The 19,921-nt window shown below is 37.0% G+C and overlaps 1 protein-coding gene across 1 annotated transcript; it reads left to right on the top strand.

The window, feature by feature from the left end:
* Nucleotides 1–5,026: 5,026 nt before the first annotated feature.
* Nucleotides 5,027–5,344, top strand: LOC114272205 (cyclin-dependent kinase inhibitor SMR3-like protein). Its single transcript, XM_082921977.1, has one exon. The coding sequence runs from the start codon at nucleotides 5,027–5,029 to the stop codon at nucleotides 5,342–5,344; it is 318 nt and encodes a 105-aa protein (XP_082778103.1).
* The last annotated feature ends 14,577 nt before the right edge of the window (nucleotides 5,345–19,921 follow it).

Below are 19,921 nucleotides of genomic sequence, written 5' to 3'. Positions count from 1 at the left end.
AAATAAATTGTGAATTAGTGGTAATTTGTAAATTAGTGGTAATTTTATGGTTGATTTATGTAGGGAAATTTGTAAATTAGTGGTAAGATTAAAAAAAATTGTAGAATTATGAAAAATTTTATCATTTTAATTATTAAAATTGATAACTTTTACTACTGATTTATAATTTATTTTGAAAACTTACATTAAATTGCAATTTTCCCCTTTATGTATTCTTAAATTGTGATCTAAAACACAATTTTCTTTTATAAGATGCGTTTTATATTTTTATTGGTCCTATATTCATGTATGAAGGTTAGGTTTGATTTAAAGATTGATTTTTGTATTTTTATATAAATTATTGTGGTTATATAAATATATACTAGGAAAGAAGTGGGATTGTTGAGTGTTGAACTCTCAATCTTATGATTCACAAGACCCTAATTGCTGGGCTAATGGGCTTGATCAATTGACAGATTACTTAAATAACAGTTTGCCTGCCTATAATTGGTGGTTAAGCGTGCACTGGCAACTAGGAATGGCATTAATCCACCAAAGATCCTTTACGGTGTTTTTTTCTTAAAGTTTTTTAAAGTGGTGTATTGTGTGGTTGAGATTTAATATTGAAAAATTAATGTGGCTTATCATTAAATCTCAACCACACAATGCACCACTCTAAGAAATTTTAGAAAGAAAAAAAATTCTAAAGGATCCTTACTCGCATTAATCGGGCTAGCTTAAGTTTAAAAATCTTGTGTTTATTAAGATCGATTTGACCTAACATAGGCCTAAAGGTTTTATTTCATAATTTGTCCCAAAATTGTATTGAAGTCTACCAACAAACTAATTTTTTATTTATAAATCTTCCAAAATAAAAACTCCATAACTTTGTAGTTATGACATTTAATTTTTGTTTATTATACCCTAAGTTTGTGCTTTCTAATTTAAGTAAATAAAACAAAACTATATATGTGCATTTTTATAATATATAAAACACATTAATAATTGAGTTGAGTTGAGTTGAGTCAAGTCAAGTTGAGTTCAAATTATTTTCAAGTCTAATCCATTTAATAAAGCGATATTTACACTCAAGTCTTAATTTATGAGCTTATATTCCATTAAGTCCTAATTAAGATATTTGAACCTTCACGTCCTATTAAATTTTTAATAGTCAGAATTATCCTTCAAACAATGATTGTTCATTATTTATAATTATCTGTAAAAGAATATGATGATTTGACATTTATTTTAATTTTTAAAACTTTAAAATATCAACTTTTAAATTGAAAAAAATAAAAAAATATTATGTGCAAAAAAAAAAAAAAAAAAACTAATTAGTGTGTTTGGTTTCGGTTTTGAAAATTAAGTTTTTTATTTTTCATTTTTTTTTTGTTTTAATGAATATTTTTAAAATTTTAATCAATTTTTTTATATGTACCTTATTTAGATGTATCTAAATAGTAAAATTTCTGTGCAAAAATATTTTAAAAAAATTAATAAATACACAAAAAATATGAAAATATAGTAAATTTTTGTTTTTTTTTTTAATTTTATGTTTTTGGTATTTAGTGAATTTTGTAAAGATTTTTTTTTCACAAATATTATGCTTTTTAAGTGTCTTTATGTTACGTGTATCTAAAAATTAAAAAAATTGTTTAAAATATTAAAAATGAAAAATATAGAAAATAAAAAAGTAGAATTTTTTGAAAATATTTTCTGAAAACAAAACCAATTTTTGAAAAAAAATTTAAAAATTGATTTTTTTTTTTTTTTTGTAAAAACTAAAAATGGTATCTATAAAAGAGCATAATGATGGAAAATTGATGTAAAAAAAAAAAAAAAAAAAAACTTTAAAAATGAAAAAAACTAAAAGTGTTCTCAGTTTTAGAATTAGAAAAAATTGATAATGTTTTCGATTTTATTAGATAGTTGAATCAAATTAATAAGTAAAAGGGCAAAAACGTTTAATTTTATGTTCTATTTTTTTCATCGATTATTGAAATAATTATCTGAAATATTACTATATAAAATTGATAATGTTCTTAATTTTAAAAATTGGAAAAAAAAAATTTGATAATATTTTTAGTTTTACTACATAGGATTTATTAGCTCAAAAAATTTTAGATAGAATCTGAACTACCGTTACATTTATAAATAAGACTTTTAAATAACTAACTCTTTAATAAATAGGTTTAAAATTTTAATCTATCTCATCTTATAAACTTAAATATCAATCTCAAGCTTTTAAAAGTGCAGGTTATTTGGGCCATTAGGCTCCGTTTGGCAAGAGCTAAACGGAGCTTTTTTGGCTATTTTAGTCACAAAATACAAAATAGACTATTTTAGTCACAAAAAACAAAATATCACATTCAACCCATAATCATTACATTCTTTTCTCACAAAAAAAGTTAAAAAAACTAAAAAGCCAAAAAGCCTTTCTCAAACCAAACTTTGGCTTCGTTTGGGAAGTGACTATTTTAGTAGGCTATTTGGCTTTTTGGCTATTTTAGTAGGCTATTTTAGTTTTGTGTTTGGGAAGATGAGATGAATTTTTAGTTGAGTTGTTGTATTGGAAAGTGTGTTGAAATGATGTTTAAATTTAAAATAACAGATTTATCCCTAACTTTTTATTTTTAAAATTGATATAAAGGGGCAAAATGGTAAATTTGCCCTTGCTGTCACACTGTCCGGCTGTGCCTACACTGTCCGGGCAGCAGCCTTTTTTTTTTTTTTTTTTTTTTTTTTTTTTTTGAGAAAGTTGGCAACAGTGTTGCTTTTGGGCTATTTTCTGAAAACAGGCTACAATAGCCTCATTTGAGGCTTCCCAAACAACGCCTTTTTAGTCCAAGCTAAAATAGTCAAAAAAATCAAAAAGCTAAAAAACTAACTCACTTCTCAAACGGAGACTAATATCCATTCTCACATGAATCCCAAAAAATAATTATTATTGTATGAAAAAAAAAAAATGATGAAAAAAAGTCTAGAAATGATGTGATTTGATATTTATGTATTTATTTTTAAACATAAGAGAGGAGAGGTGAATTAAGTTTCATTTAGTATTGATTACCATAGTTAACTTTTTTGTATGATGACTTCTCTAGCTTTGTTTGGTTTTTATTTTTGAATTTTTTTTATTTTTATAACAAAAAAATTTTTAATGATTATGGTTTGATAATTCAAATTTGTATGACTCGAATGTATCCAAACGACGTCGTTTTGAGACATTTGAGCCACTCGAGCAGCTACTAAGCATTGGTCTTTATTTTAATGGCTTATATAGCCTATTTTGTCTTTTTATACTTTTTAGCCCCAAAATGAAAACCAAACGAAAACTAAATTTGTGACTTTTTATTAAAATATACAACACTTAACCATGGTTTGGCTAACATGTTGGAGTTAAATAATCACAAAAAAGACAAAATAGGTTATATAAGTCAATAAGATAAAATACTACTTTTTACCCATAATCACTACACTTTTTCTTCCATAAAAATAAAAAAAAAAAACTCAAAACAAAAACCAAATGAGGTTAAAAAAGTCATAATACAAAAAAATTAACTAAAAAAAGTCAATACCAAACGAACCCTTAGCTACAAAGCTAATCTCATTGATTTTTATGTTAGTGCTAATAGCAGTACTTGAAATATGGTTTCAAATATAGAATATATAGTGGTGTTTTGAGAAGTTAGTAAAAAATTGATTTTTTTACTTTTTTGATAAAAAATTGGGTTTTTTTGGATAAAAAAATTGATTTTTTTAACTAAAAAAATTAAAAAGTTAACTTTTTTAGCCTCTTTCCAAAGTGCCCCATAGATACAAAATAAAAAGTATTTATATATTTGTAATTGTGAATATATTCTCATCTATAAATGCAAATATATGTGTCATATCTATCCATTCCGTTTTTGAAATTTTTTATGTTTCCAAACCTTTCCTAATGCTAAACAACACCTAAGGGCAAGTTTTTTTTTACTGTTGTTTTTTTTTTTTAATTTTTAAACAATAGTTATAGAGCAAGTTATGTCATTTTTAAGTTGGTGCCAAACAAACACCATCTTAAATTCTTCTAGTCTCCTAATAATATTACAAATTTATCTTCATCAATTTTAAATCTATTCAAAAAAAGAAATTAATATCTTAAATTTATTTCATATATAAACTCTAAAGAATAATGCTTGGGACCCCTTTTGGGGGTCACCCCCTCACCCCCCTTTGCCACGTGGCAGGGGGTGATTGGAGAAGCAGGAAAAAAAAGAAAAAGAAAAAGAAATAGTAGCCAATAAGAGAGAGAGGGGGTCAAAGGAGGTGGAAGGAAAAGGAGGATGAATCATTAATTTAATCTCTACCCTACAAACACATTTGATATAAATTCTGAGTCCGAGTAAGTTCCTAACATTTTTCTTTCCTCAGACTAGCCAAGGCTACCCAGAAGCCAAAACGACGTCGCTGAACTACAGGACACTACAGTACTACCATTGTAATTACGTTGTGAGCTGGCATCAGAACTGCCCAGAAAATAACGATGTGCAACAAGGCTAAAACCGGAAACCAAAATACTTGGGCGGGAAAGAGAGCCGTTGCTGACTAAACCCCAAAACTTGGCGCCAAAATTCTCAGTTTTTACTCGGTTTCGGCTGCCCGACATTTCACGGGCAGTTCTCTCTCTCTCTCTCTCTCTTAAACCCTCTCAATTAGAACCCTTCAATTAGCCGAGGCCTCTCTCTCTCTCCATAAGCACATTTTTCTTTTCTCATTCTCTCTCTATTATCACAATCTCTCTCTTCATTTTGACACCAACCCTCCCTTTCCTTTCTCCATTCAAAGTCTTTTCTTCATTCAAAGTCTACCCCGTGTTCATTCCCTTTCTCACTCCTCTTTCTTACCAGAGAGAATATAATCAAAGCAAATACCAAAGACCCTTTTCACTTGTTCCCCCCTCTTCTTTCTCTCTCTGCTCTGCTCTGCTCTTGCTGGTAATTTACAACCCAAAAGGTGTCTCCTTCAGTTCTTCTTCAAAGTTCTGATTGGGTTTCGATTTTTATTCAAGATGGGTTTTTCAAAGAAGCATCAAGTGGACATAGGTCCAGAATCAGAGGGCAAGAAATGGGTAATCGCTGGAATAGCGATTCGTGCTCCGTTGAAATCAATAACTACTAAGCCTAAGGAGAGAGGCTGTGACGATGACGAAGCGAGTTTGACCACCCCGACGGCGAGAGAATCGAGGATACCGGAGAGGCTGCCGTGCCCGCCGGCGCCGAGGAAGCGCCGGCCGTCGTCGACGTGCCACTACAATGGTGCTAGGGAGTTCTTTACTCCTCCAGACTTGGAATCAGTATTTATACGCCATGTTGAGAGTGCAAATTGAGTTCTTTAGGGTTTTTTAGGTAGCTCTTGTGTTGTCTTGTTCTTGTTCTTGTTGCTGTGTTTTTGTTTTGTTTTGCATTTGGTGGTTGCTCTGTTTTGGTAGTAGTTAGGTTAGAGGAGATTGTTATAGTGTACAAATATAATATATATATATATATATATGGTGTTTATGAAATCGGTAGGCTAGTTCAGTCATGTTTCTCAAATCTTTGGCAAGTTTCTCCTTTTTGTGGTGGATTGATTCAATGAATTTGTTTTGACATCTATTTATCTTGTGCTGGTATTGAATAAAAGTTTTATGGTACATGGCCAAAATATTTATTTGTCATTTACAATCTGACCATTGTTTGCCAGCCTCTCTCTCTCTCTCTCTCTCTCTCTCTCTCCACATAAAACTAGAATTTTGTGAAGTTTTAACTTTGATGCTTTTTAACTATTCGGGTCTTTTGCCTCGACTACTCCCTAGGTAATGTAATATTTGTTTTACATGGATCGAGTATTTATCAAGCACAGGGTTAAAATAGCCTTTAAAAGATCAAACACTTAAATATAATTTGAACTCATAACCAACGCTTTGCATTTATCACGGTTGAACTTGACACAAATAATGCCTCAGGTTAGCATAGAGAGTATCTTAAGTCAAAAATGTCAAAGCGATCTCATTTATTGATCGATATATCAATTGCAGAAGTCTGATATATCAATTGCAGAAGTTTAAAAAATTTATAACCCTTACATACTGATGCATTCAATATTCACTCCATAACAGAGTCAGTAATACACTAATCAACTAAAGTAAGAAAGGGTTTCTCAACAGAAATAAAAGTAGATCTTTTCTATGTCTGAGAGAGAGAGAGATGCTCTGCACGGATGGATGGTTCACAAATCTCTCACAAAACCTTCTTCCTTGGTGCCCAAGTTCCCTACTTTTTAATTTGTTTATGCTCTCTGCCATTGCTCTCTTTAGTCTTCTTCTTTCTATGGCCCACCCAGTCTCACAGTACGATTTTGTTCACACAATCAAAGAGTGGGTAAACAATACACAGGTAGTTTGGCATTGGCCAAATATAGCTAACTTTTTTAGTTTGGGGCTCTTTTAGTTTGGCTTTTTTAATGCTGTTTGGTTTTTGTTTTGAAATTTTTTTGACTTTTGTAAAAGAAAAAATGTAATGATTATGAGTAAAAAAATGATATTTTGTGTTATTGACTTATATACTAATTTATTTTGTCTTTTTATACTTTTTTTAGTCCCAGAATGTTAGCCAAACGAGCACACACTTTGTGATTGATAAAAAACATAGTAAGGCCTAGGTATTTAAGAAGAGTCCTCACATTTTTTGAAAATGAAACTTGGTATTTTGCACAAATCACAATCTACATTTTGTGGGTGTTTGGAAGTTGTTATTTTAGTAGGTTATTTTAGTTTTTGACTATTTTAGTAGGCTAAAATTTTTATATTTAAAAAGATGATTGGATTTTTTGTAATTGGATTTGATATTTGTGAGAGAAAAAATAAAATAATTATAGATTTAATGTAATATTTTATCTTATTAACTATTTTAGTTTATTTTATTTTTTTTTATAGATTTTAACCTAAATTAGATTTTAGCTTATTTTGTGTCCCAATCCAAAATTCATTCACCACTCTCACTCACATATCCCACCACCTCCTCCACCAGAATAGCTGAAATGAAACACCTATATTTTGACAACAAAGCCCTGTGTTCCTCGTAATACAGTTCTTCTCATGCAAAAAAAGGACAAAACACCCATATGGGGTTTTTGATAGATTAGAATCCTATGTGGGAGTTTTATTTTAAGGTTTGTTTTGTATCCATCCAAACGTAAATGTCATATGACATTTGATGTCAAAGACACTTGGTAAATTTGGTATTTTTTTAATTATTTTTGTGCTTTTGGATAAGTCTTAACCTTATGGAGTGTTTGGTTGGGAGATTTGAGAAGGGATTTGGAAAGAGAAAGAGAAAAGGTGTGTGAAACTATATGAAATATATACATATTTTATTCACATTCCACCTACCTTTTCCATTTTCTTTTTCAAATCCTTCTTCAAATCCCCCAACCAAACACAACATAAAGACAGACATACATGTTTATTGAGAGATGGGTATTTAAAAAGTTTATCTACGAAAGTGTTTAGAATTTGAATTTAAAGAGTAAACACACTTCATGTAAATTTTGTATTTTATGCGACAAGTTAATTAGTGTGTTTACTATGTTATTTTGCCTTTTCAAAATATTTATTAGTTATACATCTACGGCACTCAATAACTGTTGTTTAAATTATGAAATTAAATAAATAGATTTATGAAGAAATCAAAATTATATACCAAGAACATATGCTGATAATTACTACTAAATTTCAACAGAAATATACAAAACAATAAAATGGTAAAAAACCAAACCGAAGCCTGCACGATAGTAGTTTCCTTAAAACAGATTCCGCCACCTCACGGGTCGAATGCTTAAGGAATCCCGGAGTCTGTCTCCTAGGATACGACGGTAAAAAACCAGCTACGACAGAAGCACTTTCTGTCTAGCTTAGCGAACAAAAACAGTGGCAGCACTCTCTCACAGTAGGAACTTTCTGGCAAATTGACTTGTAAAATGAAAGTAAAAATTTCTATATTGAGACTTGACAGGAAGGACTCAATTTATACATGTATAAGGGATAGAGGAAGAGCCACCAGCCTTTATGGCTGGTCATTAAAGCTCCATTAACCACGATCCATAACCCCTTTTCAGAAAGATGAAAAGTTTGGATGCCCAACAAGTTCACACCCTTTAGCCAAGAAAAAGGATTTAAATACCCTTTAAAATCTCATTCATAAATCTAACATCATGAGGTAATTTCTTGGAAATTTCTTATTCAATTCTCAATGATTTTTTGCCCACTTGGACCCAACACATAGATGGTTGAGACCCACTTTAATATTTAATTAAAGTCACCACACTTTAATATTAAATTAAAGTCACAAAAAAATCATTTTTTTCCAACAATCCCTCACATGAATAAAAATTGACCAAATGACTCAACAAATGGACACCGTTCAACAATAAAGACTCGGAGGGAGAGTACAACGGACTAATCCCGACATCAGAGAAGGTAGCTTTTGGCTTTGAACCTCTCCCAATGAAAACCTATCGAGTTTACTGGCTGATCAGTGAATATAACATCTTGAACTGCTCTGTCGTTTATGTCAACTGAGACAATAGATCTCACACAGGAATTACTCCTACCACCATTCTGTTCTCACTAGTGTGCCCTGTATGGCCCTGGGCACTAGCCTGGTTCAGCGAGTGGTTTCAAAGAATCTTGGCCTACCCAATTCTTCTAGAAGCGACCCCACTTCAAACTCACATAGGTGACTCTATTTTAGTATCCTGCTATACTTAGCTCAACAATTTAACACACTAGAGTCATTAAAAGCTCAGCTTAACCTCTACACTTACAGGTATCACTGATAGAAGGAATGGCTGGAGGTTTAACCTCCTCAATGACATACCACCGTTACACGCAATTAGGTTGTCCCATTGAACCTAGATCTTGGGATCTCCAGTCAACTAGGTTGGGTTTCCATTCCGGTAACTTCCAATGGCCTCAACCCCATTCCTTTTGACGACGTTTCGACTAACACTTGATTTAACCCTTTGGTTAGCGGATCTGCAATGTTGTCCTTAGACTTTACAAAGTGTATAGAGACAACTCCATTCGAGAGTAGTTGTCGTATGGAATTATGTCTACGACGGATATGTCTAGACTTTCTATTATACATATTACTCTGTGCCCTACCAATTGCAGATTGACTATCACAATGAATACAAATAGCTGGCACAGGTTTAGATCAACGTGGAATATCTTCAATGAAATGGCGAAGCCATTCAGTTTCTTCCGTTGCTTTATCAAAAGCAATAAACTCTGATTCCATCGTTGATCTAGATATACACGTTTGCTTAGAAGATTTCCAAGACACGGCTGCCCTACCAAGAGTGAACACAAATCCACTAGTGCACTTTGAGTCCTTTATATCTGATATCCAATTCGCATCACTATAATCTTCAAGCACCGCTGGATATCGAGTATAATGCAGCCCATAATCTCGAGTGTAGCATAAATACCTTAACACCCGCACAATGTCCTTCCAATGAGAAGCATCGGGATTACTTGTGTATCTACTAAGCCTGCTAACTGAGTAAGCTATATCCGGCCTAGTACAACTCATCAGATATATTAAACTTCTAATTACCCGAGAATATTCTAACTGAGAGACACATTCTTTAATATTCTTGGTAAAATGTAGACTTAAGTCTACAGGTGTCGATGACACACTCGTATCTGATCCACTAAACTTCTCAAGTATCTTATCAACATAATGAGACTAAGAAAGTACAATTTCGCCAGATATTCTGGTAATCTTAATTCTCAGAATAACATCTACAATGCCCATATCCTTCATATCAAACTTAGAGTTTAACAACTTCTTGGTAGTTTTGATCATTTCATTGTTACTACCTATAATAAACATATCATTAACATATTGACACAAAATGGCATAACCTCTGTCAGTGTCTTTGACATAAACACACATGTCACATTCGTTGAAAACTCACTTGACAACATTACGTTGTCAAACATTTCATGCCATCGTTTAGGCGCTTGCTTCAAGCCATACAATGATTTGACAAGTTTACAGACTTTCTTGCTTTGCCCTGGAGCTGAAAACCCTTTACGTTGCTCCATGTAGATTTCTTCATTCAAATCCCCATTTAAGAAAGCTGTCTTTACATCCATCTGGTGTATCTCCAGATTGCGCAAAGCTGCTATCGCAATCATCATACGAATGGATGTTATCCTAGTTACAGGTGAGTGCGTATCAAAGTAATCCAAACCTTCTCGTTGCATATACCCTATGATAACGCGCCTCGCCTTATACTTGTCAATAGACCCATTGGCCTTCATCTTTCTTTTTAAAAATCCATTTGCAGCCTAAAGGCTTACAACCTGGAGGTAAATCTACCAACTCCCAGGTGTGGTTCTGTAAGATGGAGTCAATCTCACTTTTGATCTCTTCTTTCCATAAAGGACTCTCAGAAAAAGTCACAGTGTAGACACCCCATTTTTGACCGACCTTAAGACTCAGACGTCACCAGTTGAGCACTTGGTGATGTTGCATAATGTGCTTGTTTAGAAGTTTCAGAGTCACGGCCGTGAGCCCTGCCTCCGGACTTCCGAACCCTCTTTTGTACTTTGCCTCGGTTTGCGAACCAGGCTCGATTTTCTTTGTTTCTTTTCCTGAGGGAAGGGAGAGGTCCCGTAGACCATCTCTCAATGTCCGTAGGCTACATTTGGTGGCCGTAGGCCATTTTGCCCATTTCGGAGTCCGGTTCCCGGTTTTCGGAGCCGTCAGGCCGTGTGCCTCGGTTCGGGACCGCTTAACCATCTCCTATTGCTCTGATTTTTGGCATACATCTTATTTCATCCCTTTTGAGGGACACTGGGGGCTGAGAAACCCACTTCGAGGTCGAATACCATTTTCGGTGCTTAACAGCCCATTTTCGGGACCCCGAACTGCGTGTTTTGGCCCCGGAACATTCGTTTTGCAACGGTTTTCGTTCATTTTTGGCAGGTACCTCTGTTTTATCACAAGGAAGGTCACTGAAGGGTGGGAGGCCAGCAATTGTTGCAACAACCAGTTATCTCTCTTCCGGAGCCTCCCGGCGCCCGTTTTTCGCACTTCCGGGCTAATGTTGAATACCTTGGAGCTAGTGTTGCCAACTTTCAACCACATATCTGTGATCTACACATCTGAGAGGCCCCTAAAAGTTGGTGGCCGGCCATTAAGGTCACCTGACCCTTTTGACCCCTTTCTTCCGGGCTAATGTTGAACCCCTTGGACCTTTTTTCTCGAACTTTCAACCACATATCTGTGATCTACACACCTGAGAGGCCACTAAAAGTTCATGGCCGGCCAGTAAGTCAACTTGACCCTTTTGACCCCCTCTTTCCGAGCCAATGTTGAACCCCTTGGACCCACTTTCTTGGAATTTCAACCACATGGTTGTGTTGTACACACATAGGGGTACCTCTCCAATAGTTGGCCGGCCACAAAATCTCATTGAACCTTTTGACCCCTAGCCGGCCGGCTAGGGGGTGTGGCCGGCCGGCCACCTCCAGCAAAAGTGTGAGGCCGGCCTGCTTCCTTGCACTGTGTACTTTACAGCTGTGGGGCAATATCCCCCAGATATTTCCTGTATCCGGGGGATATTTTGTGGGGGAGTTTTACCCTCCTTCTCCCCCACCTTTACATCCCCTTTTTGATCCTTATAACCAGCTGGTGGTCTTCTCTTTTGGGGTTAGAAAAACTCTCCTTCAAGCTTCCATAGCCAACTCCATCTTCTTCCTTCTCAATTCTTCAAAAAATCCTAAGCCCCTAACCATCATTCCTTCTACACCACCAAGCTCTACCACCACCATCTCATTTCCAGCAACAAGGAAGGATTCTTGAAGGCTAAAGAAGCTGCAAATCCATCCAAGAAGCAACAAAAGTTTGAATCTTCAAGGGTAAGTAACACTTTTACCCTTTTGACCCTTTTTCTTGATCTATTTCTAAGCCCCATTTGCTTTTTGTTTCAAGCTCCGGCCCTAACTGAAAAGGACCCTCTTTTGAGCTCATATTCACTTTTCATGAAGGGCTCAACCCTGTTTGAGTCCTCCATAATACACTTGCTTCATTGATCCTCTTATGTGTCATGATTTTGCATGCTATTTTTGGCCCATGAGCAATCTGTTTTTGAGCATGTTATAAACTGATATGAGGCTTATTTTGAGCCCCTCTTCAACATTGGAGAAGGGCTCAACATTGTTTGGTATCTCCATGTGTCACTTGTAGTTATATCCCTTATTTGGCCCCATTTTTGCATAAATTGGCAACCCTCTTTGCTTCTGTTTTTGGACCTTGGTCCGAACTGAAAGTGGTCTTATTTTTGCCTATACTTCATGTTTCACTCACACTTTTTTTCTGTTTGGTGAATATTTTGTATACTTCATGTTATAGCCATTGTTGAGCCTTATTTTGCATCACATTTCTATCATGTTTGTATACTGATTTTGAGGCTGCCATATACTGTAAATGTTCATATTTTTGGTCCATCTTCAGTGTTGTAGAAGGAAATTTTTCAGTTTGGGTTTTGCTTATACCACTTGCTTCATTACCCCTCTTTTGGCCCCTATTCTTGCATGCTATTTTTGCCATACCTATACTTGCTGTTTGGCCATGTTCATAACTGTGAAAGTGCATCTTTTGGGACTGTCTAGCTTCTGTCTTTGCATTGCATGTCCATATTGTGCATGTTTGGCATAGCTATAGGCCATTTCGGGTGCCTTATGTTGCATTTCGGGGCATTTCCTTGCATTTCATGTCATTTCGCTTCATTTCGGGACTGTTTTCCCCCGTATTTTGTTGCTGAAATTTCATTAGCATGCTTGCATATCATTTTTGCCATATTTCATTGCATTTCATCATTGCCTCGGTTTGCGTGCCCGTGTGCACACATTTCGAGGCACTTCTTTTTTATCCGACGGCATCCTATGTGAGTGTGGCTGAGGCTCACTCATGTTGGTATAAGCCCATTTGTCATTTCCATGTCATTTCATCATATTTTTGCATCGCCTCGGTTTGCGTGCCCGTGTGCACGCATTTCGAGGCACCTCATTTTCTGCTATCGGCATCCTATGTGAGTGTGGCTGAGGCTCACTCATGTTGGTATAAGCCCATTTGTCATTTCCATGCCATTTCATTGCATTTCATCATTGCCTCGGTTTGCGTGCCCGTGTGCACGCATTTCGAGGCACTTCTTTTTTATCCGACGGCATCCTATGTGAGTGTGGCTGAGGCTCACTCATGTTGGTATAAGCCCATTTGTCATTTCCATGCCATTTTCATTACATAACATCATATCATCGCCTCGGTTTGCGTGCCCGCGTGTACGCATTTCGAGACACATATCATCGCCTCGGTTTGCGTGCCCGCGTGCACGCATTTCGAGACACATATCATCGCCTCAGTTTGCGTGCCCGCATGCACGCATTTCGAGACACACATCATCGCCTCGGTTTGCGTGCCTGCGTGCACGTATTTCGAGACACATATCATCGTCTCGGTTTGCGTGCCCGCGTGCACGTATTTCGAGACATGTCATTTTCTCAGTTTGCGTGCCCGTGTGCACGCATTTCGAGGCATCTCATTTTTATCATATTCTGCATTTTCTCAGTTTGCGTGCCCGCGTGCACGCATTTTGAGACATCTCGGTTTGCGTGCCCGTGTGCACGCATTTCGAGGCATCTCATTTTCATAGCATAGTGCATACTAGGTTGTATCTTAGATCGCATTCTGTCATTTTCTCGGTTTGCGCGCCCGTGTGCACGTATTTCGAGGCATGTCATTTCCATAGCATTTTGTATGTTAGGATTGTATCTTAGTTGCATTTCATGCATGTCATGCATATCGCATCGTATCCGGGATAGGAGTTAGCCCGGGCACGGGAAACGAGGTACATTTCGTACTCCGAGTGACGGAATGTGTCTCAATTCCCCAGTCACCGACACTCCGGATTATCCATGATGGAGTTAGGTTTTAGCTGTAGTTTCATGTGCATTCATCCTATATTGAGTTGTGCATTTCGACTCCTCGACCATCATGCCTCGATATGCGTGATTGGTGGCACGAGGATCGAGACATGCATATATCTGTGCAAATACATTGCTATGCCCCTTTCCTGCTCTCTGTTACAGCAAAACCAGGAATCAGTAACTTTTTGGGGCTCGACACGCATTTCAAGAACAGGTGTAAACAGAGGCTAATTGGGGCATTCCGGTGGATTTCCGCGCAAGACAATCCGGACATGCATCATCCATCAGAAGCAAGGCAGTCCCTGGCTTGCACGCCAGTTTTATTTGCTTTCTTAGTTAATTCATTTATTAATTAGAATTTTGTAATATTTTGGACTGTAATATTCTTTTATTCGGGACTGTAACATTTGGACTGTATATTTATTTGGACCCTCCGAATGAGGGCATAACTGTAATAAGTGTGGGTGAGTGTGATATATGTCTTCCAACCCCACGTCTTTCTCCCTTTTATTTATCCGCTTTTGATGGTTAGATTAGGGCATGTTTAAATTAGCATACAGTATGACAGCATGTTTGCATCATTCATCTGTATTGCATACACCGGGCTCGACGCATCATACTAACTGCATTGTACCGTCAATTCCAAATTGAATACATGATAGTTGTAGCATTTCATATACCATCTTAGAATAGCCGAGCCTGCCATAGTTTCATTTTTGCATGTGTTGCATTAGGCAATTCTGTATATTTAGGATCATGCATAATGTCTAATAAACTTCTTTTTTTAGCTTGGAGTACTCGGTGAGCTTTATGCTTTAGCATCCTTGCATGCGTGTGAGTGATTACCATGAATAGCATGCTTACCATGAGGCTATGTGCTTATGTGATATAACTGCCTGAATGCCTGTGGGTGAAGGTCGGGTTGTTTAAATTGGAACAAATCATTGACTGTGAGTTTTAAGCCCACTAGATAGTGGCAAAATCACATTTTTCTAAGCCCACCCGAGGGTGGCAAATCCACGTCTTAGTCTACTTGCGAGTAGCATCATCAAACCATTTTCAAATAAACAAGCATGAAATGTTTTGTTCCAATTCAGGCGATTCAGTCTATACTTGTATGTTGTGCGCATCACATAGTAATCTAGGCTAATAACCGGAATAAGAACACACAATGTTTTCAAAAATAGATATCATGGTTAGTAGAGGCCGATCTTTGATCGGGCGAGCGGGGGTGCTCACGAAGTGACCTTCTCCAATTGTACCCAAGTTCCCGAGCCGAGGCAACTTTGGTGATGACGGACACGTGGCTTTTGGCACCGAGTCAGGGTTTCCTAAATTTCCCAAAATAAAATATTTAGGTGGCGACTCTGTATCTGGCAAAGCAGTCCATGTTTGGCACTACTTTTTCAAAAAATCAGTTTCTCAAAACAATTTTCCGGATTTGGACTCTTTGGTTCAGATTAGGAACCGTGACATTTTAAGAGTCTGAGCTGTAGTGACCCCAAAATGAACGGAACGGGAGTTCGTTCCTCCCGGGGGCGTTCGGGGACGTCTACACACAGCTTCGTGAAAAGTTTGAGGTTCGTTCTTAACCATAAAAGTCAAGAAGCCTAGATCAAAAGACTTGGACATCCTAGCCCTTTTACTCCTTCTAGGCTGATCATCACCTTGATTCCCAACTTGATCATCAAAATGATCATCATCACTAACAAGCTCACCAAATTGCTCCAAAACCTCAAAACCCCTTCTTAGGTTCGGCAAGGAAAAATGTCTTCAAAGAAACATGCATTCCTTGACTCCATGATGGTATTTCTGTGAATGTCTGAAGTTTCAGACTTATGTACAAGAAACCAATATGCACTACTATTATGTGCATAACCAATGAATATACAATCCACGAATTTCGGGCCTATCCTAACCTGTTAGGGTGTAGGAATCGCCACTATTACAAGACACCCCCACATTCGTAAGAATTTATAAGAAGGCTTAACGCCTTCCATAACTCATACGGGATCTTGTCCACTTCGCTTCAACACAAGTTTCACACTTGTGTTTCGTCAGAACGACCTTGTCGGACTCAAAAACCATGCGAAAACATGTTTACTGAGAAGAGACCTAGAGACAAGATTCTTACGAATGTCCGGAACATACTGGACTTCGTTCAAGGTTTGCTCTTTTCCTGAGGTTAACTTCAGGACCACTTTTCCCTCAACAAATGAGGTAGTATAGTTTCTTATAAATAACTTCTCACCATTTGTAACCGGTTCGAAAGTTGTAAACAACTCCTTCTCAGAGAAGATGTGGTGTGTAGCCCTAGTAAAGCTAAAACCTCTCGCTACCATAGTTGTAGCACTTCCCAAAGAACCGATAACCAGGTTCCCGTGGCTTGTATGCCAGTTTCTTTACAACACCACCCCTTGGCCCCAGCTTAGAGCCCTTGTTCACCGGGGGGGGCTTCTTCCTCATCCCAGAAAATTTGCCATGCTCAATGACATTGGCCTTCACGGAGGAGGTACTCCCTCATTTCTTTCTATTATCCTCATCAATTTCGGAGTTAGATAATTAAGTCTTCTTTGTAGAATTTATACAAAGTCTTAAACAAATCCTTGTGTCACAATGATTATGAAACTCTCAAAATCATATCACAGTAAATACATTCCCAGAATGTTATCAACCGAATTAGGCACCCAAATATATTTGGTCCAACCTATCACTTTGAAGCCAATAGTCTTACTATTAGGAAACACAAATTCAGTGTTCAATAGTCTACTATTCGGAACTTCATAACATGGCCAGTTGTAATAACCCTCGTCACTGTTTACCGATTAACCACTAATTACTGCTAAACTGAGACTGATTATGATTGGTAACTGAATTGATTGAAGTACTGAACTGACTGACTGAAATCTAGAACTGAATTGATTAAGTATATCTGGTTAATTGTATATCTATCTGTTGACTGTTTGATTATCTATTCATGTTTTTGTGTTTAAACTGCAAATTGAAGGCCTTATCGGCGGCCAAACCAAAAATTGATTGATGTTTTGAGATCGTTGGAATTTATATGATTTTATGGTATATTTAATTGAAAATTGATTTGGTATGATTAAACTAGACTAACTATTGATAATTTCATAGTTTGACTTAATCACCATAATGCCATTATTAGTGGGTCATGTAGGCTAAACATATTAGAGCCTTTGTACACTTGATCAAAACACTCCCATCAGCTTTTTTTTTGTTGCCTACAACCGATCAAGATAGAGAGTGAGAGAGAGTTGAGTTGTTCTTGAGAGTTTGGCTAAAGAACTTGAAGAATTGAAGAGTAAATTGGCAAATTGAACCTCTAGACTTGTCATTGAGGAACCTAGGTATGAATTTCATCCTTCTTATTGTGTATTTAAGTTCCTTCTAGCATGGATCATGGTAGTTTAAAGAGTTAAGTCAAGAATTGGTTCAATAGTGTTGAATTGAAGCTTAATTATTGCATGCATGGCATACTCTTGCATTTTAGAGCTTGTTCTTCATGAATTTGCCACATGCATGTCCATGTTTTGATCATAAACCATGATTTCATCTTGTCCTTGGAAGAATTGGCTCATTAAAGCATGAAATTGAAGCTTTGAAATGATTTGGATTTCATGCATGTCTTGGTTGTAGCATGTTCATGGAAAATTGGTTTGAGTTGAGTTGTTTGAAACACCCTTGGGCTTTGATTTTACAATTGAGCTTTGGAATCATGTTAAACTATGAGTTTTGGAATGTTTTCTGGAAAATTGGCCCAAGAGGATCGAAATTTATGTTTTAAAACTTGGTTTTGAGCTTGAGGTTCAAATCTGGAATTTTCAGAATTTGGACTCACGCTCGAGTAGGGTGACTGGCGCTCGAGCGTGGAATTCATGCTCCCAGCACTTCGCACTGTTTTGATGTCCGCTCGAGCGGAATAATTGACGCTCGAACGGGACATTGTGTCTCATGCTCGAGCGGGTGTCGAGTGCCCAATCGAGCGTGGTTTTCACCTATCCTGCACTTTTGACTGTTTTGCAGAACGCTCGAGCGAGTAAGTCTACGCTCGAGCGGAGACCTTTGTCTGCATGTCCGCTCGAGCGGAGTAACCTACGCTCGAGCGTGACCCTTGTTTTCTGAAAATTCTAAAAATGCTTGTAAAGTGCATCTTTGCATCCTCATCTCATCCTAGGCATTATTAGGCCTAGTTTACGGCATCTTAATGAGGATATAGATGTAGAACACACCGAGGAAAATTAGAGATTAAGTTATTATCTTTCCCAACTGTGTAGCTTAGTGTGTGTTCAATCTGTAACTATGTAGGGTTGGCGACTGGGGACGCGCTCTAGCTTTACTGTAGCCCAGAACTCTGTGAGTAGCAACTGTGTAAAGATATGTTCAAAATGATTATCTTCTGAACAATTGAACTGTACTTCTTTCTGAACTGATACTGTTAATTGAATGAATGTATGTCCTATATTCTGACCTGTATTGTGGCATCCTTAGCAACCATTGTTTACTGTCACTGTTACAGAGATCTCTGTCGGTTCCCTTGTTGGAACCACTACTGTTTACTGATTGATGGCCATCATTTACTGTTCGGTCTTTTAAGACCTACTGTTTACTGTACTGTTATGCTAATGGATGTACCACATATGACTGAATGACTGATATACCGATTAACGAACTGTTTTCATTACTGTAAGGACATTCATTCTTAACCCCTTTACGCATTATGTTATTCGCTGGGCTTTAGCTCACTGCTCATATATATATGTAGGTGTACAGGTACCAGACCATAGCTAGAAGCGTCGGGGAAAACTCCAGTTTTGTCGAGCCAACCTATGTGCCTCACTGCGAGGTTCCGAGCCTGTCAAGTTATGGCTTAGGGGTGTTTTAATTTCTCCGTCTGTCTCTGTATCTATTTTGTAATAACTGTATAGACTGTTACTGTACTGTTTAATAGGGATTAGGTCCCTGAATCGAATGATTGTTAATATGTATATACTATTCTGTACTGTTCATGTATATGTGTATGAAAGTCTTTTTGGCATACAGACTGTCACAGCTCATTGGACATTGTTTAATTACTGTATTGGCTTTCGCCAGCCCCTGTACTCTGTATTACTGTTCTTCTGTTAAGCAGGCCTTCAGTAATCTCGGATTACTGGCCGGTTACGGTACTAAACCCATAGGGGCGGGTTTGGGTTGTGACAGAGTGGTATCAGAGCGATACTTACCACGAGTTATACCGCACACACGTGTCCCAATGAGCTATAGGATATCCTAGAAAAGTGATTAGGGCATTACATGAGCATGATAAGTGTATGGTTATGACATGACTGAATATATGCTACTGTGTTAATCTGTTTAAACAAATGACTGCCTATGTTGATAACTGTTATAACTGCCTATAGTGAAATGGATAATGCAAGAACTGCAAATGAATCTGAATCCCCATCCTCTGAGGTAAGAATGGCAAGACTAGAAAGAATGATGGAACTAATAACTGAGAGATTAGATCAACAACAGAATTAACAGCCCCCACCTCCTCCTCTGGCACAACCGGAGCAGAATGTGAATGTTAATGATGGGGACATAATTGCTCTCACCCATAAGTTCAGCAAAATGAAACCGCCATCCTTCTAGGGAGGCCTTGAACCGTTAAAAGCTGAAGCATGGGTTCTCGAGACAGAAAAATTGTTTGAGGTCTTTCCGTGCTCCGAAGCTCATAAAGTGCTATTGGCCACCTTTACACTACAAGAAGAAGCTAGAAATGTGGTGGATGCTTATCCGTGATGACAATACTGTAATGACTTGGGCTCAATTCAAAGGAGCCTTCTTTGAAAAGTATTTCCCTCAGTGTGTTAAGGACAGAAAAGTAATCGAATTTGAACAGCTGAGACAGGGCACGATGTCCGT

The sequence above is a fragment of the Camellia sinensis genome, chromosome 1 (assembly GCF_055761805.1).
Source record: "Camellia sinensis isolate YWXY chromosome 1, ASM5576180v1, whole genome shotgun sequence".
NCBI lineage: Eukaryota > Viridiplantae > Streptophyta > Magnoliopsida > Ericales > Theaceae > Camellia > Camellia sinensis.
Note: the sequence above shows the minus strand (reverse complement) of the source record. Positions and strands in the feature narration are given on the sequence as shown.